The sequence below is a fragment of the Mixophyes fleayi genome, chromosome 1, assembly GCF_038048845.1.
Source record: "Mixophyes fleayi isolate aMixFle1 chromosome 1, aMixFle1.hap1, whole genome shotgun sequence".
NCBI lineage: Eukaryota > Metazoa > Chordata > Amphibia > Anura > Limnodynastidae > Mixophyes > Mixophyes fleayi.
The window spans coordinates 76,318,621-76,346,162 of NC_134402.1; the positions used below are offsets into that span (position 1 = coordinate 76,318,621).

Below are 27,542 nucleotides of genomic sequence, written 5' to 3' on the forward strand. Positions count from 1 at the left end.
AACCTCGTTAATGGAGGAGGCATTTCCTTCCTGCCGCATAAGTATACGATTATATCAGGGAAAAAATCCAGAACATATACCGAGGGAAGATTGATTAAAAGCAAGAGCGGTTTGCAGTGAGCTAAAAATAAGACACCTATAACAATCAAATGTAAGACGTTCTCAGCAGAACGTAAAATACTTGTTCACTGCCAGCTTAGAATGAGCTCTCTAATCACCCCCAGCTTATGATGTCAGCAAGGTGGATGCTGCAAGATGCATTAGAGAGCATGAATGTGTGGACAAAAGAGGCAATATTAAACTAGTACAACCACGATGTAACTAGTAACTAGTACTATCCACAATGTAACTAGTGCCATCACAATGTAACTAGTGCTATCACAATTTACAGTCTTCATGAAAGAATATAAACAATGTTTTGTCTTCTTTGTAAATTCAAGACAGAAACTTATAGAATGAAAGTAATAAGCTTGTAGCTGGTGGAAGAACATTTAACACACTGTTCAATGCGGCGCTACTGTGGTAATGTGGGGAAAGGTAGAGAGGGAGGACAAGGAGGAGTGTAATGCCTGCTGAACACTTTGTAATCTGATTGGACTGATCAGTGAGCAATTTAGAAGCAGATTGGGGGGGGGGGAAATTGCACAGCTCTAACTGACCTGCAACATTTCTGTAAGGTGAGGTAAATACTAATAGTGCTTAAGAGTCAGCCAATGACCTCATCATCATCACCATTTATTTATATAGCGCCACTAATTCCGCAGCGGTGTACAGAGAACTCACAGGAGTCCCTGCCCCATTGGAGCTTATAGTCTAAATTCCCAAACACACACACACAGACTAGGGTCAATTTGTAAGCAGCCAATTAACCTACCAGTATGTTTTTGGAGTGTGGGAGGAAACCAGAGCACCCGGAGGAAACCCACGCAAACACAGGGAGAACATACAAACTCCTCACAGATAAGGTCGGAAATTGAACTCATGACCCCAGTGCTGTGAGGCAGAAATGCTAACCACTAAGCCACCGTGCTGCCCACTCACACACATGCCGATGGGAATAGCTGATCAAACGGCTTTTCCATCCTGCAGGATTAAATGCAACCCGATCAGATTTTGATTCTTCAGAATAAAGCTAAGACACTGTACAATGGTTGCAACCACAAGATATAATATTCTATACCTCCTGATCTGTCCTATGGTCTGCTACCCTTATGACTTCAAGCAAGGTTCCTCCACCCCTCCAATCACAATAGATACTAAGCCTCCTGCTTCACAATCAAATTACTACTCCACTACCAGACCCACCCTGCAGGGTAAGTCACAGGGATGTGTGTGTGTGTGGGGGGGGGGGGGGGGGGGGTGGGGGGGGAGGGTACAAGGGAATATACAAATTCTGGGGAGGCAATATGATGAAACATGAGGATATTTTTGAGGAATATGGGTTTATGCAGGAGAATTAGATTATAAAGAGACAACTGAGGACTGGCATAAAAGTCACAGATCTGATTTACACAGTACTTTGTTTGCCAAAACCCTACATTGGGTATATATTTATTGCCACACAATACTATGTATGACACAGTATATATATATAATTATTATTATGAAGGGTGACCCACACTAATTTACTGTATAAATTTTGTGGTACGCCAATTGTTTATATAATATAGGCAAAATATACTAGCAGGTAGGTCTTTATGAAATAGACCTACAGAGAAGATTCCAGCAGTGTCACAGGTATAGCAGCTTTAAATATAGTGGGCAGGGATTTTATAAACAAGTGCTCATTTAAAAAAAATGAACATTTACCTCATGTACTAGATATTGTTTGCCTATCAACAGACAGATTACAATGCTCTACCCAGAAATACCGATGTAGGAGTATTATGGCTCCATCTGCTGGACAAGTGCTGTACTGCTAAATATTTCAATAGTTCAAAATATTTCCCTAGATGCATGAGAATTAAGTTTTATTGTATGCACAGAATAAAGAACAAAAACATGGAACATTTGAGTACGGCTACCCATTTCTATTAATGGCACTCACCCACCAATAATAAATAGTTACATTGTTGTTTAATGAGTTTTAATTAACATTTTGAAATTTTAAAGATCAACTCCAAGCAAAATGTAACGTTGTTTTAATGGAATTAAAAAAAAAAAAAACAATTAACATTAAAACAAACAAAACAAAAAAAAAACAAAAAAACCTTACCTGTGTTCTGGCAGCTACCTCAAAGTGCCCAGAGGATGTTATCTCTCCTGCTGACACCATGGTGCCTAAGGACAATACCCTGCCTGTAGTATAAAAGCCAGCTTTGGCAGGAGAGCATCCCAAGCCAGACACCATGATACTTTGTACACTCTCCAGTCCTGCCAATAGGGTCTGGTCCTCAGGTAGATCATATTTTATCATTGTATTTCACTTCTGGAACTTCACCCCAAATTGAATTTTAGATTTTGGGTGGAGATATCCTATAAGTAATAGACTTTAGAGTTTTAAATGATGTATTTCCAGCAATTAACTTAAATACAGCTAGTCCACATGCCAGATGTAACATTTGATAATAGTCTCCCAAAACGAGTTCAATAGCATTTAATAAAGTTGACGTATTCCGCAGAGGACAGCTGCAGACCTCGGGGATCTGTAGAACTTATATACACTCTTGTGTGGTTGACTAACACAAGTTTCCACAGTGGAGCTATATCTGAGACTGTGGAAGACCTCAAAGGTTTGATAAACATAATTTATTTGGTGCTTTCTTGTTCATCCTAATTTGAAGAAAAAAAGCCTGTAAGCAGCAGGGCTAAGGAAAGCTGGCATCTACTTCATATTACAAGTAGAGTATATATGGGTATATCCTATTCAGTGATTCAATTCTTTACATGACTACAGCTCTGTAAATTAAATGACTCTTTTAGATATACTACTCACTTATAGCTAACATCCCATGGTCCTTCACAAATGAATAGGTTACTTACTAATCCATCCCATAAAATGGCTTCATTTGCTGCTTGTAGGGAACAGGTCTACTTTAAATTTTTATCATTAATACATCTCAAAAGTAAATGGAATACTACCTGGGAATCTGACCTAGATACCATTATTTCAGATGATGTCTGGGAAAAAGTCTTCCTAAATATATACAAGATGTCAAAGTCTATTAATCATTCGGAAATGTTGATTAAAATTGTTCATAGGTTATATCTTACTCCAGATAAGTTGCATAAAATTTGGCCATCGGAATCCAAATATTGTTGGAGGAATTGGGGTGAAATTGTTACGCTTATGCATATCTTTTTGTCATGCTTGAAACTTCAACTGCTGTGGTTGGAAATCTTTCATCTAAATTCACAGGTTTCCAAAAACAATATTTCTCCTTCCCCAGATATGGCATTGCTTCACCCGTATCCTCAGCACCTTCAACGGCACAATCACTTTGTCACTGGGCATATTCTTATCGCAGCAAGAGCTGCATTAGCTCAGAATTGGAAGTCACCTCTAGTTCCAGCTCTCCCTAAAATTATTTCCAAAGTTCAACATAGTTACGAAATGGAAACCATAGGTTTTAATCAGCCCACAGGGGTTTCCTCCCCGCTGGTTAAATGGTTTATATGGTATGAGTATATTACGGATCATAGCTCAACTTCCGATTTTTGATTGTTGTGGATTGGTTCTTGAGTTAAGCTGTATATTTGGGTCAGTCCCACATGTATGCACCTTGTAACCAGATAGTCTCCTCTTGTTATATCTTGTATCTCCCCTCTTCCCTTTACCCGTCTGTCTTTTTGTTTGTTTGTTTGTTTCCCTTGCCGTCTTTGGCATGTCTGTGTGTGTATGTTAGGGAATTTAGACTGTAACCCCCAATGGGGCAGGGACTGATGTGAGTGAGTTCTCTGTACAGCGCTGCCGAATTAGTGGTGCTATATAAATTAATAATAATAATAATAATGTGTACCTTGTGTTATAAGTTGGCTTTTTTTTTCGTTTCAATATTACTTCTTACTTTTACTTATTTATCTAAGCACTGTTGACTGTTCAATACATTTGATCTGCTGTTTGTAAACCATGTACACTGCTATATCTGTTATATGTTCTCTTAAAAAAAAACTTAATAAAAACTTTTGAGTTAAAAAAAAAAAAAGAAAAAAGAAAAAAGAAAAAAGTAAATGGAATACTGCATTCAGCAACCAGTAATGGGGGAGCAGCACTGAGTAGCCAGTTAATATACGGTAATTTAAAAAAAGAATCCAGATGTGACATTTATAACTTTACATATTTACTAAGTAACAGATTATTATTTATTTTATTTTGCATATAATGGCAGATGTGTAGTCGATCATCATACCTCTCATTTCTCCCTATTTAGGTGGAAACTTCCCAATTTGATGCTTCTGTCCCACTATCCTAATGTTGGCACCTTTGACCCGAAGGTCAGGATGATGGGAGGTGGAGAGGAGGGTTAGGGGCGACCTAGTGCTCCAGAGGCACCAGGCATACTTGGTGGGGTGTGTCAGGACTCCGCCTTTAGTGTATGTGACGGCGTGCACAGTATATCCCGTTTGGTATGTACGCATCATTGTGTCTTTATCCATCACAGCTTCTGTGATTGTTCAAGAACATTATATGTCAGTGGAGCTAAAAAATGTTTTTCAGACATGTGAAAAGTGGACTGCACATTAACACTGTAGAGACATAGCAGATCACACTCTGAGAATAGAGCACCGTGATGAAGCGTTCCCAGGGCTCAAGCAGTAAGCTAAACGGGTTTCTTGGCCGCCTAGTGACAAGACAGCTCTGTTTCGTTATGGACTAACCTGCTACAAAGACTGTGCGCATGCACTGTACTCGCCTATTCTCTAATAAAGGAAGCACTTTGGCCAGAAGGGCCTGCGAGGGGGACGCCATACAAAGCTCCCCACTCTGAGAATATTTGAGGGTATTTTGCATCATGACACTTCTGCCTGAACCAAAAGCTTCTGACATAGTCATATTTGGGAAAAGCATTGAGAAATACTATCAAAACAGTTATGACATTGCTGTGATCACTTACAAAAAGTGGTTCTATTTTAATCTTCAGCTGGTGATAACTGTATCTCTAAACCCTCAGTGTATTCCTGTCCCTTAGTGGTTATCAATCACTAGCAAGATGTATATACTTTTGTATAGGTTTCATACCATACTGTACCTTATTTCACACATTATGTCTCTTTTGGATGGATAATTCCTTCTAAGTGGTCCCACTCTTTGGTCTCCTCCAGAACCATTTTTTGGCTCATATAACATCATCCATTCTGTTTATGAATTATTGCTTTGTGGTGTTCTAGCTGTGTCTTATAAAGTCTGATTAGGTAGTCTGAAAAATTGCATAAGTGTTACTCTGACAGTTTGAAATATTGGGAGGCAAATAAAACACTGAAGCTAAAATAATACTTACGCTACATAGATGAGCTACTAATAATATTAATGAATATATACACAGATTTATTTCTGGCAGATAGCCAGTAGAAGACCATGACATCATCATTCTAATATTAATTATTATACATTATATGCCCGTAGGTGTGTGGAGAATGCCACTATTGGCTCATTAAAATATATATATATTTTTTTTTTTATTTAGTTTAACTTTTTATGATCTTGAAAGTCATATGTCCTTATCATATACATGCACACAGTGCAAATTTCTTCATGAATACTGAAGGGTGATTTTGTCAAAACTTAATTTGTGCAGTGAATGGCCTTGTGCTTAGTGGCTGATACAATATACAAAATGAGAGGCCACAAAAATAGTTAGGGATAATAAGAGGCAAGAAATAATAATAATTAAAAAAAGGGCCCATTATAAAGTTAGAATATACAGAGATATAAATGTCTCCTCTTTAGGGTAAGACGGTCCCGTCTTTGGGAAGTTAAAAGTGTCCCACTTTCCTTACAACTTTATGGGTCTACTCAGTGGTCAAATTGGGCCAGTCAGGGGCAAACGCAGGATTTGCAGAGGGGGGTTTCCACACCATGCCACCAGTGGGCGTGGCCAGCATGCATGGGGGCGTGGCTATAATTTTAAAGAGTCCTTGGCTGGTCTCCAGCTCTTCCTACCTCCATAATATACATTGCCCGCGTGCACTACTGTCAGGTGCATGCAGCTCTCTCTTTTCGAGCAGAGCCGTGTGAAGTGGGGGCAGGGTCCAGCCACCTCAATTATACAGTGCCCCAGGCTTGGAGGGGGGTTTCCAGGCACTAGGAAACCCCTCCTCAATTTGCCTATGCCAGTATACGGTGGCATGTCACCCTGGGAAAGCTCGTACAGCTTTGGTTGAAAAATGATCAAATTCCATTTATCTACATTTTCTATACCACCACTTCTAAATTTCCACTTCAACCACTGGGTCTATAATGCATAGAGATGATTAGCTGTCTGGAACCCACATATATCATACTTACCCACTTTTGAAGGCAGCTGTCTGGGAGGGGGTCCATCGAAGGGGCGTGGCCACGCGTGGTGCATCGTTAGGCTCCGCCCCTGTCAATCTTATGCAATTTCGGACAATCGCAGCAGGGGGCGTGGTCACGATGCCGCGTTTAGCCCCGCCCCCCACCCATCTTCAACAATGGAGACAGCTGGACCCGGGATTTTTGCCTGCTCTCTCAGGAGTCCAGGAGAACTCACAAAAATTCGGGAGTCTCCCGCACATTCCGGGAGAGAAGGCAACTATGACATGTATCAGTGACACATGGACTCCAAGAAACCTAACAATATGCTTTGACAGTCTTAGCTCTTTGCAATATCTGTGACTTTTATAGGAAGTTGTGTTTTACATCAAATTTAGATCCAGAAGTGTGCATTTGTAAAAGTGTACTTTAAGTAACAACAAAAGGGGTCTGCTTTAACTAACATTCACTTTTCAGTCGCATCATTTTCTGGAAAGGGAATACAAAAAACCTGTTTTATAATATATTCAACAAAACTCTTATAACACAGAACAGTGTCCTTGTATGTATTTTTCTATGGCACAAGAAAAGGGAAGTTGTTAAATAATTTTGAAAATATCACCACTGTGTGTGAGAGAACAATCATTTTAAATGTGGAGGGATTTTTTAAATAGCTGCAAAAATAAAATAACATTCATCTAATGGAATCGTACATGGTGCCAATATAGGTCAAATAGGATGGTTTTCACCATTAGTAAATCACCCAACAGGAAACATATAAAGGTTTGCCTGCTATTTCCTGAAACCAAACACCAGGTACGAGTGGAAATGTGGGCAGTGGCAGCAGTTTAGCAAAAGAGGGAATACATTTCATTCTTGTATATGAATGTCATATTATATTATACTATATGCAGTATAGAGCACAGATATATATATATATATATATATACACATACACACATATATATATATATATATATATACACACACACACACACACACACACACACACACACAATTGTGTAATGGGAATGTAAATGAATGGAATAGTTATACAATTAAGGCAGTAGGAGAAGTGGCGGCATAGCTTACCAATGTGTACAGTATATAAAATGAACATATACATCAGCACTGTACAAATGGGAGGCAAGATAAAACACAATGATAACAAAACTTTGGGACTTATGCAGAAAAGAAAGATGACCTTGCCTTCACGGAGGTTATAGAGACATGATAATAGTTATCCCAAATTATTTCAGCCTATTTTGAGCCATAATAATATTCAATTAAAACTTGGCAAACTATTCCAGAAGTAACCATCCTGGAATAACTAGTACTCCATCCAGAATTATTTCAATTTATTTTACCTTTAGTTAAAAAGGCCGATAACAAAGAAGCACCCATCCCTCTCTTATGTTCACTTGTTCTATCGCAAGAATATTCTGGCTGTAGGGCTTTTAGTCTATTGGTAGTAAGAAGCAGCCACCTGGGAGAGGACGGGGAGCAGACAGTAGTGAGGGAGAGAGTTGAAAAGGTGAACCAGCTTGTTTGAAGTAACATGTGAATGTAATAAAAGAGAATTGAAGATTAAGATGGATTCCTGAGCAGGGTTTCTAGCTTTCCGTCCCCAGCTGTTCCCAAGTCTGCATTTGGAAAGAGACTGTGATATCTCATCAGGTACAAAAGTAATATGTTCCCTCTTCTTTTCTAAACTAAAAGGCGAGATTTTTTTTTAAATGAAGCTCGCTAGAAAATTATTTCTTTGAAGGTTTCTTTCGCTAGTTAACTATCCTGCAACCTCTGTAGGAATGTAGACAGTGATTCAATCCATGCTAATTAAATGTAATACAAGCCCAGTAGTAAAGAATTTTTATTTTTTTTTAAAAAAAAAGGAATGTCACTTCTAGGGCAGAGCGATTTGGGGTTTTACTGCTGTGCACATTTTCAGCTCCCAAGGATTGGAGTAAAGGCTAGGCAATATATTTGTCTAGGATGGTTTGTTATTCTTTCCTTTCCCAGAATCACTAGTCCTTCTCCTTGGTTAACCACAGTCTATAATAGCATACACCTCTTAAGGACAATTTAGGGATCAGTGCTATGGGACACCTGTTTCACATGACAATGTGTGTACAAGTCTTGTGTTATAAAAAAAACAAAAACAAAACCTGGCCCAATTAAGATCATGAAATATTTAAAAGCTACTCATCATCAGCATCTATTTATATAGCGCCACTAATTCCCATTGGAGCTTAGAGCCTAAATTCACTAACATATGCAGGCAGACACACACACACACACACACACACACACACACAGACTAAGGTTAATTTAATAGCAGCCAATAAACCTACTAGTATGTTCTTGAGTGTGGGACGAAACCAGAGCATCCGGAGAGAACCCATTGCAAACACGGGAAGAACATACAAACTCCACACTGAGTCGGGAATCAAACTCATAACCTCAGTGCTGTGAGGCAGAAGTGCTAACTACTAAGCCACTGTGCTGCCCACATAAATGTATATGTATACATGCTATGAGTATGCCTCTTCCAGGTGATTTACATGCCTCATAGTTTGAGTTTATCAGATGGACAATCAAATGTTCATCTAGGAAACAGTTGCTGCCTGGGTATAGATGTGTAACGGACTGACATTTGCTTCCATTCCCTCCCCTGGCTCTTTCTCTTTCTTCCTTTTTTCTGTTATAGTTTTAATAATAATGTTTTTTAAATAAAATATTTTTATTACCGGTACATTTTAAATAATGAGAATTGTAAAATGTTAAACAAAATTCACCTGGTGAATAACTACATTTAGTTTTGGGTGCAGTTATAATGCTAAAATAGAATTCTACCTGCTGTGTTCCTCTTATGCAGCTCTAATGGTATAGTGATCCACTTCTCTCTCCTACTAGGGGGTGGGTTTAATTCAAACACACAACAAGGTTGTGGAAGGTTGTGGAAGCTACATCCCATGGTAATGGAGAAGGGGTATCGACAACAGAGCAGTCTGTTTGAAACAAGCAGTGATAGTAGTTAAATTGGAATGCATTGCGGACCCTTCAGTGGTTCAATGACAATGTCATCATTTATTTATATAGCGCCACCAATTCTACAGCGCTGTACTGAGAGTATTTGCCGTTCACATCAGTCCCTGCCCGATTGGAATGTACAATCTAAATTCCCTAACACACACACAAAGACTAGGGTTAATGTAAGCAGCCAATAACATACCAGCATGTTTTTGGAGTGTGGGAGGAAACCAGAGCACCCGTTGGGAAGCCACGCAAACATGGCGAGAACATACAAACTCCTCACAGATAAGGCCATGGTCAGGAATCAAACTCATGACCCCGGTGCTGAGAGGCAGAAGTGCTAACCACTAAGCCGGCGTGCTGCCCCAATCCTGGGCCCATACTTGCCTGTTCCCTTGCAATTGGTATGGATGTAAAGACAAGACATTGGTGTTGAAACATTTCTATTAAACCCAACAAGTACAAAAATAGGTTTACAGAATAAACAAAAAACATTTACTTCCCAAAATGTTTAAGGTTTCTTATATTAACATTACTATTCTACAGCACACAACATCTAGTCTATGGAATATATATTATATATATTATGCTATTGTATGTAAACCATCATCATTTATTTATATAGCACCAGCAAATTCGGTAGCACAGTTGGGGAAAACAGTAATAAAACAATACTGGGTAATACAGAGAGACAGGTAAGAGGGCCACGCTCACAGGCTTATAATCTATGTCTCTAGTCTTCCTCCACTTAAGACCGTGGGCAGCTGTATTCAAATGTGGCTTACATCGTACATGGAAAAACTGTGTCATGGGCAGTAGTGATACCTGAATATATAGAACTGAAGATCCAGATAATCCACAGCCAATAATACAAATAAAACAATCTTGTGCGGTCTGGGAGTTACGTCATCCGTATTTAGGCTTCTATTCAATGCTCTTACTCTATGCCATATTTTAGCGCCATTTGCATAACTGCTAAAAATTAATATTTCTGTTAAGTGCCTAGTTCTCTATTTAGTGCTCAGGGAGGACTAGTACTAAGATACTCAAGCTGCATCGGACAGGCATCCAGCTCTCTGCTTGGGCAAAAGAAGCGAATCGAGAGGGTGGATGAGTTTCATTTGCCCCAATCTTTAAGCGTTTTGTAAAATGTATATATATATATATATATATATATATATATATATATATATATATATATATAGTCCCACTTTATCATGATGTCAGTGTGGAGTTTGGATTATATGTGTATTTACTGTTTTTCAGTGAGCTGCTGTTGGTTTGGATAACATTCACAGATGAATACAAACTATGTTTTGGACCTGCACCTCACTCACGGGCAGCATGGATCCGGTCTAGTTGTAGAGACCAGACTGTGTGGTGCACAATCTGGCTCACTGCACTCTCATTAAAAAGTAACATCGATAAAAACAAACGGGTGGAAAAGCAGACATCATTCACAACAAAACAACAGAAGGACCAAATGAAAGCTACCTAGTTGTTTAATGATTGGGGTTTGTTAAACCATTCAAGATGTACAAAATCATAAGTCAACACATCTATACACATTTAAGTACAAGTACATTTATTACAATTCTGATTGCAGACTTGGGTAGTGATATACATTATACACACACTAATATATATATATATATATATATATATATATATATATATATATATATATACACACACACACACACACACACACACACACACACACACACACATACTGGGGGTGTATACAGTGGTATGCTATGCCGCCAACTCTACTATTGCCTTCATTGTAAAACCAATTTCAAATTACATTTACATACACCCCCATTACATTTTTTTATACAGCAACCAAATTTCCACTATGGCCACTCCATTTAATATATATATATATATATATATATATATATATATATATATATATATATATATCTATCTATAATATAAATGTCTAGTGGCGTGTGTTAGTCTGTCTGTGTGTGTGTGTAAAATATAAAACCAAGCTGCAGCGCCACCTGCTGGAAAAAAAAAATCAGAAAGGGCTGAAATTTGGTATACTAAGATGTTTTTAATTTGTTCATTTAATTTGTTAATTGTTAAAAGTGTTTATAAAGATTTTAAAAATATATATATATATTTCTTGAAGGAGAAGTGACAGTTGGGAGTGGTTGGTGGTTGCCGGGGATGACAGTGGGGAGTGGTTGGTGGTTGCCGGGGGTGACAGTGGGGAGTGGTTGGTGGTTGCCGGGGATGACAGTGGGGAGTGGTTGGTGGTTGCCGGGGGTGACAGTGGGGAGTGGTTGGTGGTTGAGGCCTAAGCTATGGCCCAAATGCATGACAAGAACCTTTTTAACACCTTAAGTAGCTTGATTTGACTAGAATGCATGAGTATCATGCACGGGTTAACTTGTGTGTGTATGTATATATATATATATATATTATACACACACGTACATGTAATGTATACACAGTGCGGACATCTGCCTTGGGTCTCACTCACAAGATTGCCCCTTTGGTTCTTTAATGATCTCCTGTAATTGTACATGAATGCAGATCTGTGTCATTTTGCCCTATTTTCCCCATCAGGTAACCTGTTTCTTATTATTCATTATGTAATGTAAAATGGCCCAGACCTCTTTCCATATACAGTGTGATTTGCACAACTTATTAATGGACGGAAATGGCATCTGTGTGCCTGAGACATTATGTACATATTTACATATATTGTATGCAGCTGCCAGGTGAGGCTTTTTGTGCTTATTGGCAGCATGACCACCACACAAACTACCGGAGCAGTAAGGAGCCGCGATCAATCTAATTGCTGGCACTTTGTAAACCAAGTCAGCTCTGCAATACAGACTAGACTGCTTGATCAGTATTTGGCCTACACATCATTCATATTTTGCCCTCGCTTTCTACGTTAGGACCATTAGAAATAAGAATGACACATTTTAAACACAACATTTTCTGCCAAGTAAAAGAAGAGCACTTCATGCCTGAGAGAAGCTTCATGAGAAGGTTATTGCCTGATAAGACCAAGCAATCCCAGTACAGGTTTCCATAATATGCTGATGCTGTTTATGGAATAAACTTATATCTGAGCACAATGGCAGCTATATGGCCTTTAATTGTATGCAATAATTTCCTAAAAAATTCCATTGATAAATAACAATATTATAATGACCTTACATTAGAAACCTTAGGCACCTACACTGAACACATTACCAAACAGAATTTTGTTTACGTCTTTTCTATGGATGTCAATGGATGAATATCATCAACATCAATTTATTTATATAGCACCACTAATTCCACAGCGCTGTACAGAGAATATTTGTCCCTCACATCAGTCCCTTCCCCATTGGAGCTTACAGTCTAAATTCCCTAACACACACACACAGACAGACAGACACACACACACACACATGCAGACAAAGGTCAATTTGATAGCAGCCAATTAATATACTAGTATGTTTTTGGAGTGTGGGAGGAATCCGGAGCACCTGTAGGAAACCAACGCAAACTTGGGGAGAACATACAAACTCCTCACATTTACCTGGCTCATTAAAAGATCCTGCTGGCTCCTAGGTTTGATAGACTGGCTCCTCATATTTTAATATATTTTTAACCACTTCTCACAACATGATGCCATTAACCCTGTCACCACTGGCAAAACATTAACTTTACTGCATACAGAAATAACATTTAGACTTTAAATCGACCCAGATCCCAGTAACTTACATATTCATTAGAACTCATCAATTTCACAATTATAAATTCACACTGGGCTATAATCCAGGCACTTTTACTGGACATAATACACAGTGATATTGGAGTTTAGCTGGAGAGGTGCATGTTGTTTCACCCTGTAGGTCCAGTACAATGCAGATCTGTGTCTGAGAGCTTCTTACACCCATCAGAAGAAGATCTACATCGCAGTATCTCAGGGGGCCTTTCCTTATGTTTAGAACTTGGAGGGAGACATCGGAGATCTGTTTGGTTCAGTAATAGACTTAAAATGTAATTACAGCTTTATGTTACAACTACAAGTTGCACTTCATCTAGGGTTTAGACTAAGGGTTAATGTTAGTAGTAGTGATAGATCGAACCCCTGCGACCCCTGGTTGGTAAGAGGGGAGACCCTAATTTAAATATAAGGTCTTGTGTCAAAGATGTTTTTAGAATCTATTATTTGAATCAGGCCCGGTCAAATTTAAAAGAAAATAATAGGGTGAAGAACAGGAGTGGCATTTGGTCTCTATTACGGTGTCGTGAGCTTTCAGCTGTAGCTGTGGCATACAACGCATGTGAACTAACTGCACTGCAGCCTTGTACTTGTGCATTTTGTACAGGTAATCAGGTAGAAGTATTAGTCAAGACAGAGTTCATTCCGATGTCCTCATGTGAAGCACAACAGAGGGAGGGAAACAGAGACACAGAAAAGCCTTTTGTTTACCTGGAAAGCAGGTGGTCAGGTGCTCCATTAGTGCTTCTTGCGTGACAGGTTTTCTTGCCGAGTTCATAGCTGAGATGGCCAAGCAAAGGATTTCCCCAAGAGGGATAAACTGTGACTGGCTGATTGGAGACATACTGATGGGCGACACATCACCTGCAAAGAAGGAGAAGAGCATTTGTTGTATATATTGTTTCTAATTATCCACTTAAGGAGATAGATAAAAAACAAAAACACATCTGCAGAATAATGTAGGTACCTGAATAATATACATACTAGACATTACAGTCAGGTATTTGAATATTCCATTGTACATGAGGCAAGTCCACTGTTTGCTGTTGAATACTTTAATTCACTTTAAATTACAGCAGTATGTAAGCAAGGAGGGAAATGTGATATGGGCCGCTCTTGGAGGAGAGAATTAGAATAAATTAACAGGCACTAGGCGTGGGAATAAAGAATTAGTGTAATGTGCTTTGTAATTACAATTTAAATATTCCACTGCATGTAAAGGGGTGAGGACCATTTCAATTCCGAAAAATATATCATTCCAACAGCATATGATGAAATTGCATCGTCTAAAAATGGGGAATTAGCAGTGTAAATTCAATCTGTGTCCCAATATATTTTGTGACATATTGAAGCAACTTCTAATAATTTTCTGGAACAATAAAAAAAATGTTGGCAACTCCAAATATACAAATGTAACATGAGACATAACTGGTCTATACGAGCCATAATTCAACCCACAAGCAAATTCAAGTCAAACTTTCGGAAGCATAAAACTTTACCTTCCCGAGGCATTGCAAGAGAGCCACGCCTGATTGTACCACGGAACACTGCGTAAAACTCATTTGCTTTCGGAATCTATTAGACACATGTTTAAAGCGCACTATCCTGCTCCATATGTTGTGAATTCAACCGTGACTGTTACACTGTACTGTTAGTTATATTGGGCACCAAAGGAATAGCATCAATGATTATTGGCAAAGTATCACATATTAGCACATTGTAACCCATTGCGCTTTTTAGGTGTTTTACAGAACAGTTGCATAAACGGTTACATCACTATTGATGTGTGCCAAATTTCCACATCAAACCATCATTAAAATATTTACTAGTGAAAGACCTAACCTTAATTTCCAGTATTTCATCTAAAAGAATAATTACCTAACCTAAAATGGCATCTGCTAGTTTGGAGTGGAACTTGATATGCATGAGAACAGTGCACGTCTGCCCATTGGATTTTCACACTAGGGGATCATGGACTAGGTCACGGGTGTTATGCACCACAATAGTTTTAGGGGGACGCCCGCTACACTGGTGTCATTACCTAAAAATATGGCTGGCTTAAGCAGTCCGAGCACACAGCTGTCACCACTAAATTTTTTAATGGCAATGCATAGATACCTGCAGCTCTCTGCTAGGCTGGAAAATAACTTAAGAGCAGTAAATTCCAAAGTGAGATTTTTGTCTTTAAAAGCTTAGCGACTGTCCACACATACAACATGGCTCTGTTCACACTGCACCATGCACAGAACAAAGGCATGCCCGGTTACTCATGGAGAAGGAGGAGAAACGTTCTGGGTCTCATGGAGAGCTGGATGCCTCTCCATTTACACTTGCAAATGCGATATGCGTAAAAAATGTGTCACACTGCACATAACTTGAGCGTACTGTAGACTTGCACTAGATACACCTACATGGAAGTTCAGTATATTATGGGCATGGAGAAGCAAGTCCCACCCCTCTGAGATACATCCGATTGTGATTTGCATCATGTGGGTGTACAGCTGCATTTTGGCAAGTAACAAAAAGTCGATTTTTACGTGTAACACTTAATTAGGCTCTAAGGGTATGGCCAGTCAGGGTATCTTGTATTATTGTTCTTCTGCAGAGTCCAAACAAATACAATGTATGTAGCATATGTATATGTAGCACCTACATGGGCCTGATTCGGAGGGCGACATATCCCATAGATTGTAAGCTTGGAAGCAGGACCCACTTACCTCTCTGTCTGTATCACCCAGTATTGTTTTATTACTGCTTGTTCCCAATTGTAAAGCGCTACGGAATCTGCTGGCGCTATATAAATAAATGTTGATGATGACATTTACCCATTTGCATAGCATATCTTTGCGTGAATGTAAGATACATAAGAAACTACAATGAATATAAGCAACTACAGCTACACAGGCCTACAACGATTTCCACACAACTCCTTCTATCTGAAGAGCATTACACGGAGGGAAGGGAAGGGGTTTTCTAATGTATGCAATGTACAGTAAGGGTGGGTTTAAGCAATTGTGTATAGACACAGGTGTCTTAGGGGTGTGAATGCCGTCAAGCAGACGCATCTGCTACTCTTCAGACCTGGACACAACTATGAATACAGCGCACATATGCCTATGCGACTTTAACACTTGCAAGTTACGCTTACGTTCCATTCTGAATCAGGCCCATATATGTTCAGAAATAGTTTTAAGATACAACTGGAAATAAAGTCATTTATCCCATGATTTGTGTATTTATAGTGGGTTCTGGAGTCTCATTTAGGGGTGTATATTTTTTAGAACTGCATTGTATAGCAATTAAATAGGGGTAAAAGGCAAATTGAGTCTTACAATGAAATCACACATCCACTTTTTGGAAGTAAAAATTAATGTGTATCCTCACAAAGGAACATAGATAAGGTGGATGTTTGGGCAGCAACACTGCAGGTGAAGTTCAATGTTTATAAAAGGAAGGCAATATATGCAGTATACTCCTTATTGAGAAGGTAAAAGTGTACATCCAAGGTAACAACAGTATATCATTTCACTGGGATATTTTCAAGGGAAATAGAGCATACTAGCCTACTGTCCCGTTAGTCAAGAGGTTCGGGGACTCTCCGAGACAACCGGAAGAGGAGGCCTCTACCCTGGTTCACACTGACTTCACTACTGAAGTGGGCAGAGATGGGCCTTGATGACGCGACTCACGCCATCATAGCCCTGTTGTGTGCCGCCTCAAACCGCGCTATTGAATAGCAGGCGACGAGGCCATGGTGACAAGATTGTGTCACTACGCCTCACCCCCCCCCCCCCCCATCCTCCACCACCACTTGCCACGATCTCAGGAGGGAGGTCTTCAAGGTTGGCAAGAATGGAATAGATTCAATGGAGAAATCTTTAATATTCCCTCTAAAGGTACTGGTGAGACCTCTTGAATATGTAGTACATTTTGGGCACCTATTCACAAACCTATGTCCTGGAACGGGAGAAAGTACAGAGAAATATAACAAAGTCGTGAGTAAAGCCTGAGTTAGACTTATTTCACTAGAGAAGGGAACAAAAGATTTCATGAAGGATGGGACTTTTTTACAGGATATGGATGATTAATATTCACTCAAACTGGCTGACTGGTATGGATAACACACGACAGTGTGAGGATCCATGGAACTGTCAGATTGCTAATATGGGGTCTGGAAGGGTTTTTTCCCCTCTCTTAAGGCAAATTGCACTATGCATCATAGGGTGTGGATTTGCCTTACTTGGATCAACTATAAAGCGCTAAGGAATTTGCTGGCGCTATATAAATAAATGTTGATGATGATTAACTGGAGGTTTTGTGGATGAACTATGTCCTTTTTCAGCCTAAACAGCAATATAACTGATGTAGGAACAACGAGATGCCTCTAAATACTATATCTATTTAGTTTATATAACCCAGGTATCCACTGAGCAGGCTGTGCAATCTCTGTGCTTAAAGAGGTTTCCATGTTAACTTTTTTGTTTTTACCTTCTGTTTCCCACTAGTGGACAGGTACGGGTGGATCCATTCCTCCCATAATTATCATTTAAAACTATTTTCAATTGTTTTTGTCTATGTGTTCAATACTTTTCTACTATATGTGAATCCAATATTTCTTGAACATTATTTGATTCCAAATAACATCTGGGGGTAAATGTATTAACATGCGGGTTCTTCAACACCCGCGAGTTCAGCGTCTTCGGCGATCAAATTTAAAGCGGCGCTGCATTGTAAAGGGAAACTTCCCTTTACAATGCAGCGCCGCTTTAAATTTAATCGCCGAAGACGCTGAACTCGCGGGTGTTGAAGAACCCGCATGTTAATACATTTAACCCCTGGTGTGGTTTCAGCAATTTTTTAAATTTTTTTTTATGGGATTGAGTTTTATTACAAAACTAATTCTGTTGTTCATAGCTAACATAGAGAGTAGTGCTGTACAAGACTACAAAAAACAATACAAAACTAGGTCTCGGATTCCAGTGAAAGATATTATTTGGTCTTAATGTACTATCCACAATAAGAATTAGAGACTTGCACTTTGAGCTACAGACATGTTTAGAAGAGAGTATTGTATATGCAGAGTCTATCGCTGCAATATAAAAGATTACATTTACTTTGTTTACCAAAACTGTACTGCCCAAGGCATGCAATATACTCGATAGTGTACACAAAACACATTCACCTTATTTCAGGACAATATTTGTTTAAAAAAAAAAAAAAAATACACAAAACCCCCCCCCCCCCCAATTCTTTAGAAACAGAGATAGGGCAAGATACGTCTAGCTTCATTCATTTATTTTATGGAGTCCATTAACTTTTGTTGTTGTTTCAATGAAACAGGTTCTCATTTAATTCCCTCACTGCCAGAGGGGGCTGAAAATGCACTACGCTTCAGTTCTTGCCAGGACTGCTGTCTGTGAATGGACCACGTCACACGCCAATGACAGCTTCCAGTGTACTTCCTAAATGTAAAGGGTGAAGGCACAACGTCTCCAGGGCAGCACAGAGAATGGTGTACAAGGAGATGAAAGTTATCAGAGTTCTGTGTTCTACAGTTTGGGATTTTGTATGAAAGTGACTGATCAACAATGCCTGTGACAGACAGACAATCTGTACCTACAAATATTTACAGAAATTTAAATTATAAAGCTAAATGAGGATGAATCTATGCTTCATTTTTAATACCATCTGTGTCTTCTTCTTCTTGCCACATAATTGGACACTATACTCTGCAAAAATAACGGTCTATACAGCCAGAGTTCAATGCAGACGGCACATCACACGCACAACAAGGCCACTCAGACGACTGTACTTTCGCCCTCACTATATATAAGATGGAGCCAGTAAGACATAACATAGCACATGATGGCGATGAGAAAATGCACTGATGTATAACACTCACACCATCTAAACATACTATTATTTATTGCACATTATACAATACTCCATTGTTATACTGACCTCATGGAGGCTGACGAGCAGAGATGGATTCATTTGCTACTTTTAGAATATTTCTACGGAATCAAGCTCTAGTTTGTTCATATTCGATATATTTTAAGACAAACAATTAACAGACTCTCAACTTAGTCACAAAATGTATTGGCTTTTGCAGGTATCTTAAATTTGTAAACCTATTTCCATCCTGCACTTTTGCCCAATAGTTACAGACAGGTCCTGTGAAAAAAATTAAATTTGCCCCGCCTGTAGTTCAACATGGTTTTATTGAGGTGCAAAACTGCATCCTCTATCTGGATTTACTCCTGACTCCGAGTGAGGCTCTTTATGTCTTCCTTCGTTTACCACCACTCAGGCTCCATTAGTGGTCAGAATGGAACGTAAGACAGCAGAACCCTCTCAGATCAGTATAAATCATCATCATCATCAGCTATTTATATAGCGCCACCAATTCCGCAGCGCTGCACAGAGAACTCGCCCACATCAGTCTCTGTGCCATTGGAGCCAACAGTCTAAATTCCCTAACATACTCACACAGACTAGGGTCAATTTGATAATAGTCAATTAACCTATTAGTATGTTGTTGGGAGTGTGAGAGGAAACCCATGCAAACACGGGGGAAAACATACAAACTCCACACAGATAAGGCCATGGTTGGGAATCAAACTCATGACCCCAGTGCTGAGAGGCAGAAGTGCTAACCACTAAGCCACCGTGCTGCCCACGGTGAATAAACACACATTGTGCAGAATTGCATAAGCTATGCTAGAGATGAAGCAACAAAATCTTCCCCGGTACATCTTTATTTAACAACAAAATGAAAAGTACCATAATGGTACTTATGTCGGAATGTCAGAAAAATAATTATGTCAAAACTACTCAGGCAGCTTTGGCTAATTATCACTAATTAAATATTAAAGGTGATTATCACCTCTGATGAACTGCAGCATCAGACGGGCTGGAGCTGAGCTTTGTGGATATTTTGATTATGAATTGTGTAACCTGGGTTTCAGAAAACAAACATGAGTATGTATCACACAGCATGAAATGATCCCTAATGCCATCTCCTTCCCCCTCTGTATACACATGTCCAACTCATATATAGGAAGAGAACCAGCACTCCCGAAACCTCTGCAGATATTATAATTGACATTATCCACACATGGCTGGCTAATCTATGATTACTTGGAAATGCTGACATTAATCATAAGATACATATTCAGTATATAATTGCATATTAAGTCAATATATTTTGCCGTCAGGAATGAATATAGCTCTCCCGACATATAAGGAATATATATTTTAATGAAGCGTATACAAGACAGGTATAATATTTTATATGAGAAGGTGTGGCACAGAGTGACCAAATCCCAGTCCGTATTAAAGGGAATGATTATTCACAGAGCTGCAGTGCTTTGACTGAACTCTATGCCTCTGCACGATTCTTTGTCTTTGCAATTTAGGACGTCTGGCTTTGGAACACAGCCCAGCTACCCTGCAGTGAACAATAAAGTGATCTCATCAAGTATACAAGCAAAACTAACAAGACACGACCACAGGGAATAAATCACATACATCCAGGACTAATAAATATACACTCAAAGTCTGGGCACACTCAGCAGCCGGCAGGACATTTTCCTAGGGGTCCCAAGTGTTCTGGCTTTCCCAGGACATTGCGCTTTTTTAACCATCCAACATATTTACTTATTTTCCCATAATTTACACTCTTGGACACAAAGTAACAGTACAAATTGGAATTGGATCCTATAAATGTTTAATGTCATTTGAGACGCAAAAGGCAAAAAAGCAAGCGGTTGGATTTTATGACCCAAGTGCATCTCAGGTCATGTGGGTGTTCTGTTTTTTTTTTTTTTTTAAATGATGACATTTCATGCCAAACGCTGTTATGGTAAAACTGTTGAAGCTTAAATGATTTTGATACTCTACTGAATTTTGTGGTCTGTTATATATCTCTGGTGCACCCCACTGATGCAGATGAGCGATTGGCAGTAGAGACGCCCAAATTTTGAGCAGCAGCAGAGATATGTTGAAAACTTATCATGATACTGGTGCGGAATTAGTAGCGCTATATAAATAAATAAATGATGACGATAACCAGCCATTACACATGTATGATCACCTGCAGAAAGTTCACTCCCTCCTGCAGTACTGCCAGTGTAATTTTTGTAGTAGGTTAATTAAGGGCCATTAAATTCCCATATCCTCTGTACACATCATCATCATCATTTATTTATATAGCGCCAGCAAATTCCGTAGCGCTTTACAAATGGGACACAGTTGCATATTATGATTAGCGTTATGTAAATTACATAACAATTATTATTTTTATTATTCTTTATTCATATGGCGCCTCAAGGTATCCGCAGGGTAGTACAAAATACAAAAATACAGTACAGACAGTATACTAGGGTACAACAGTACAGAGTATAACAAGTATAACCAAGACTTCAGTAACTCCAGGCATAGCAAGTACAGTCGTATAGAAGTAGAAGGAATGGTATGGTATTGAGACAGAAGGGAAGAGGGTCCTGCTCATAAGAGCTTACGTACTAAAGGGAGGGGACACAGACAACAATAAATAAAATACTGGATTTTGGATGTGAGGGCACCAGTCATCTGAAATCCATGTTATGGAAGAGTATATAAAAATCATTTTGTCATATGCCACCAGCCTTTCTCTCATTTAGTTTAAGGTAGCAGTTCATGAGGAAAGGCCTTGACTTCTAATACGACTTTAGTTCCGATTTACATTAACAGGTGACCTGAGCTAGTCTGTGTAATCCATATGTAAATGTTTACTGCACATGTGGTCAAGGCATGTTCTACATTAAAAATGATGTATTTCTTTTGCAGTGAATTACAGTGAAGTTTTTTTTACAGCAACGGCTGTGTGACAATATTGGGGGCGTGGGCAAGTCCTGAAAATAGAACAGAATAGACGGAATAAAAAAGTGGTAGACACAACTCAAGAGTTGTCTCATAGTCTGCACAGAGGCAGAGTAGAAAAACCATGCCTAGCATGAACATTTCCCTGTGGTCACCATGATTATCACCCAACGCCCTAGGGAACCCTCCCGTTACCAAAAGTTGGAAGCTACTGGGAGCCCTATTGCGGTATGACCTCACAGCACAGGAGAGCTCAAGTCATCCACTAGTGCACTTCTATTCAGATCAAGTGATGTGGTCCTCCTGCATGGTGAGGGCGACAGCTTAAGGAAAGGGTCCCCTCCAATTGCTACATGGGGTAAAGGGAGAAATCAGAAACTGTATATCACTTTTTAACACTAGGTTAACACTACATACACACACACACACATGTAATGTGACCAATTGATATGCATTCCATTATTATTCCTGTTCAAACACACATTCAGAAACTCAAACTGGAGACAGTGGATATTGGCAGTCCAAAAGAAAACATGTAATCTCTTATGCGTGTAATATGTTGAAACTTGCACCATAAGTATACAAAAATCAACAGTGGTGTATTTGCTTTGCTAAATATATAGTTATTTGATTTGATAGCAAGAGACAAAAAAATAAAAATATATTTACTACACTGCAAATATTTTAGTGAGCAAGAACACAACTGTGCCTAAAAACTGTGAGAACATCCTACATAACTTCCTATAACCCAAGTACAGTCACATGTTAGAACAAGGTGCAATCTAGAAGTCATTCTGTGCTCACTTCTAAGCATCAAATTCAATAAAGCAGTTATAGCACTTGTGGGCAGCTAGAGGGGTCTAGTCCCCGCTTTGTCCTCTTCCTAGTGATTCTAATGTCAAAAGCCGAGTTAGGTTAGATGGGCATTTAGATCAACTAGACACTGGTCACCCTACTGTCTGGGCTGCTTGCACATTTCATGCATTTGCTCTCTGATCATGAAATCTAATTCTTCTCGCTAAAGATAATCGGCACCTTGTTGGGACCATTTGAGTCCCCTATCAGGTCACCCACCACTGACTTACAGAAACCTAATCATCATCACCATTTATTTATATAGCGCCACTAATTCCGCAGCGCGGTACAGAGAACTCATTCACATCAGTCCCTGCCCCATTGGAGCTTGCAGTCTAAATTCCCTAACACACACACACACACACAGACAGACAGACAGACAGACAGACAGACAGACAGACAGACAGACAGAGACTAGGGTCAATATTGATAGCAGCCAATTAACCTACCAGTATGTTTTTGGAGTATGGGAGGAAACCGGAGCACCCGGAAGAAAGCCACGCAAACACAGGGAGAACATACAAACTCCTCACAGATAAGGCCATGGTCGGGAATTGAACTCATGACCCCAGCGCTGTGAGGCAGAAGTGCTAACCACTTAGCCACCGTGCTGCCCTATCAATGACTACATGTCAGCCAGCGTCTCTTAATGAAGGTTTATATGTTTCACATGACAACAAATGGGGCTTTTCTCGGAAAATAGCGCACATAGGACTCTTGTTTGTGGATATGGCAAGAAAGTCAATATACCTAGATTAATCAGTGATATGTCATATTTAATCACACTGAGGGCCAATGTCATTTTTATCCCAGGATATGTGCAGCAGACACAAGGGCAGGCTGGGCTGGGGGGCAGGAGGGCATCTACCCCTGGGGCCGGTCCCATAAGGAGCTACCTTGGGCTGGGTCAATGGGACATCTGCATTTTTTTCCCCTTAAAATGTTCCTAATAGGCTGCTGAGTCGAGTCTTGTCCCCTGGGCTAATACTTGCCAGCCCTCCCCTGAGCAGACAGAAGTATCAGGGGTGGGGTTGTGGATTTCAAGACTTTCTCCTAAAAATATTTTACAGAACATAAACTGCAGATCATTAGCAGTTAAACTGTTTCTAGCGATGCAGTTATCTTTAAGTACTGCCAGGTTTTGAAGGATGTCTAAACAGTCAGCATTATCCAATACGTTAAACATCAATATCAAGAAAGTACTTGTACCCCATGTACAAGAAAAAAAAAAGTTCATGCAGAATCTACGACTAAAGTGTTAATAAATATATTCTGCACAGAAACCTGTAAACAAACGGAACATATTTTTCTTATGCCGAAAATTCTCAGAGTAACAATATATTCAATCTATAGTTGTAATTATCTGCTATTGTACAATATGCCAATGACCTAGGACAACCAAAGCTTTAGAATTTCTAAACACGAGAACAAGTCACAGTTAAAGAAAGAAAAACAAAAAACAAATAATAAAACAAAAGTAGGAACCAGAAAAGAACAAACGCTCTCTGGTCGTAACCTAGTTGAAGACTATGAGGTGAGATCTTGTATGTGAAATTAATTGCTGTCAGCTAAAGACAGGAGAATGCTTCATTCCTGAAAGTGGAAACCTATTAATATGCATAACAAGACCGGTACCCTGCCCTATACACATAGTAATATAATGACTACTATATGCTATATCTGATACACACTATAGATTACCCCTCTGTACCATAGGAAACCATTACCAGGATAACCCACGTCCGTGAGACAGTTAATCCAGACCAGCTTTTGTGGATTTCTTTCTCTAAAGCAAAACAGGGCTACAAATCACTAGAAAGAAAAGAAGTGAATAAGCTAGGAATCTATTCAAGGACAAGATGTTTGCATGTATTTCTCCAGCCTAAACTAACGCAGACCATTGTAAGCAATGTAACTAAATCAAGAATATTTAGAAATCGAGCATCTTCAAGAACAAGTCTATTTACAGAAACAACACAATACAGGCTGCCGCCATTTCTAGACTATTGAGCAAGAAGAGGCTCCGAATCAGAACTTGCGCTGTCCAGTACATCTACGGATTTATTTTTTAACACAACATTGCCCATGGAATACACCAACGTATGTTATACTAGCAAACATAAATCAAGTGTCCGTACATAGAAATGGAGAAACAAGTTTTCCTGTGTATTCGTGTATACACATCACGTATGGGGCTTTGACAATAAATACGCTCAATTCCGTGAAAGTAAGAGTTATGCATTTGGTATACAATAATAGTGGCTGTAGCGGAGACATAGATTATAGTTTTTAAGTAGTATTTGATCGCTTTTAATAGCTAAAGTATTACGTAGGCATATTATTTGTAGGTGAAGTAGCTAATACATAAAAGGAATCCATCACACTAAATCTATTTTTGCTCAGTACACCAGGACACAGCCTGGAAATACACCCATACCTACCCTGTCAAAGTTTGCCTGAAAAACCATTTAAAAAAAAGCAGCCGACTGGCAGTCAATTGGTTAATATGACTTAGAGGGGCAAGTAGAGATCTAAAAACATCATTTTTATAAATTATATTCGGGATGTGACTTCTCACACAATTTAATAATAAAATGTGCTCACCTCTTTTTCTCCTGCATTTTATCATCTATATGCCTGCCTTGCTTTTAAAACTTGCTAAAATGTGCTCGTGTAGGAAACTCAGCAAATGGGAAAAAAAAATATGCTACACACTGCAGTCTTTTTTTTTTTTTTTAAAGAGGTTCAAGCTCGTAATCCCAAAAGATTCAAAAGCATTACCTCACTGCAGCCTTGAGACAAACTGAGCATTCACTCTGGGTCTTACCCAGCATCCTTTCCTTTACACAAAGACAACAGAGGTGTGACCAATCGCGTTGCAGCTAGCAGGCTGCATTTGGACGCTCCCTCTTTAGTATTGCCCATTGACAAGCTGGCAGGCAGGCTCCTGAACCTGTTGGCATGGCAACATGTCCCAGGGGCTCCCTATAGGGCTTCTAACTGTACTATAGTTTTTTTTTCATTATTCCTCTTTTAACCTCCACTCATGTAATCAAGAACGGAGCATTCTGATTTGTTTATGTAGGATCTAAATAGTAATGTGCGCTTATGCCTGTTCCTGGCATACACTGCTTAATACAAAACTATTTTAACCCTTTATAATTACCAATCTGTATTGTGTGCAGTGCTAATGGGACACTAAATGAATAATCCCTCTAATGCAAATTCATAAATTATTTACATTTTTTCTGAATTCAAGGGGCAGCTACTATCACTGCAATAAAATGAAAAGTTTAACATTGGGTAATATATATATATATATATACATATATATATATATATATATATATATAAATAATGTCTCACTCTATATACAAATACAAATCTGTAAACATGAAATGAAGGTCACTTAAGGGAAATATTTTGAGGAGAGATATATGTGTTGACAGTAAGCTAATGTAGTATACTGTACTGCATGGCTGTTCTGGAATGCCCAGTATATGGCTAACTGCAAATGACTTCAATACACTCTGAAGTCAGACTGAGAATAAAATGTTTACTAAAAATACTAAAACACACATATCTAAATATATATATATATATATATATATATATATATATATATATATAATTCACATGAAACTGTGGCTAACAATTGGTTAACTTAACTACATGTATCCAGTAGAGAGGGCTGAAACATTAGGTCGCTCTGATAATTAATTGTAGCTGCACAAAGAAAAATGATGCCTCTCATAAATACAGAGTAACAGGAAGAGGGATATTCTGTTACGACCAATCAGTGAGGAGACAGGTAAGTAGATGGATCTGGTCACATGGAATCTGTTGCTAAAGCTCACAGACCCTCCCCTGGAAAACAACAAAAGCAGCAGTCTGCCCCCTCCCTGTATAATGTGCCCGCATGCTGGATTGCTAATCTGCCCACCATGTAGCTCTCCCTACCGTCATCATTCTAGAAATGCTGTATTGTCTGATGTCTTACCCGTGATCCCTGAACATAAACAGAGCAGGCTGGGCACTCAGTGTGTGAGAGGCTCATACTGATGACTCCAGTGCAGCCAGCTGGGGGCGGGATGAGAACAGAAGTGAGAATTGCCTGACTGCCAGTATCATTGGTTACTTAATTACACAGTTTTTTTTATGCTCAAACACATGGTCAAGTGACACCTATGGGGGTTGGCTGCACTTTTGAGATGACTGACAACATCAATAGCTGTTTAAAAGAATGTTAACTACGGTTACCAGAGCCCAACAAGCTTCTGCCAAAATATACTTGGCTGCCACATAGGAGTTTAAACACAGTCCTGTACTTACAAATGCAGGGACTGCATGTGGTCATACAAATGGCATGTAAAGATATTTTCTAGTGTGGTTGGGAAATTATACACAATCATTTGCTATTGTGTGTCATATATATATTTTATATATATATATATATATATATTTTATATATATATATATACACACACACGCCATCAGGGGGTTACAGCAGTATGGGGCCCAACAGCAGAGAGGGCAGGGGCCTAAACAAATTTATTAGAGGGCAGGGGCCTCCACAGGGAATTAAGCGAGTTAGCGGGCACCATTTCTAAGTAGCAACAA

General features: G+C 39.1%; 1 protein-coding gene across 3 annotated transcripts in view; it reads right to left on the minus strand.

The window, feature by feature from the left end:
• Positions 1-27,542, minus strand: part of STOX2 (storkhead box 2) — a 205,249-nt gene that overhangs the window by 19,797 nt on the left and 157,910 nt on the right. For 2 of the 3 annotated variants that reach the window (XM_075197138.1, XM_075197146.1), the window contains exon 2: positions 13,917-14,069. In XM_075197138.1, the coding sequence (XP_075053239.1) occupies positions 13,917-14,069 (153 nt within the window). Of the gene's footprint in view, positions 1-13,916; positions 14,070-26,922; positions 27,026-27,542 lie in introns of those variants that run through there. The other variant, XM_075197155.1, reaches the window with a different exon arrangement.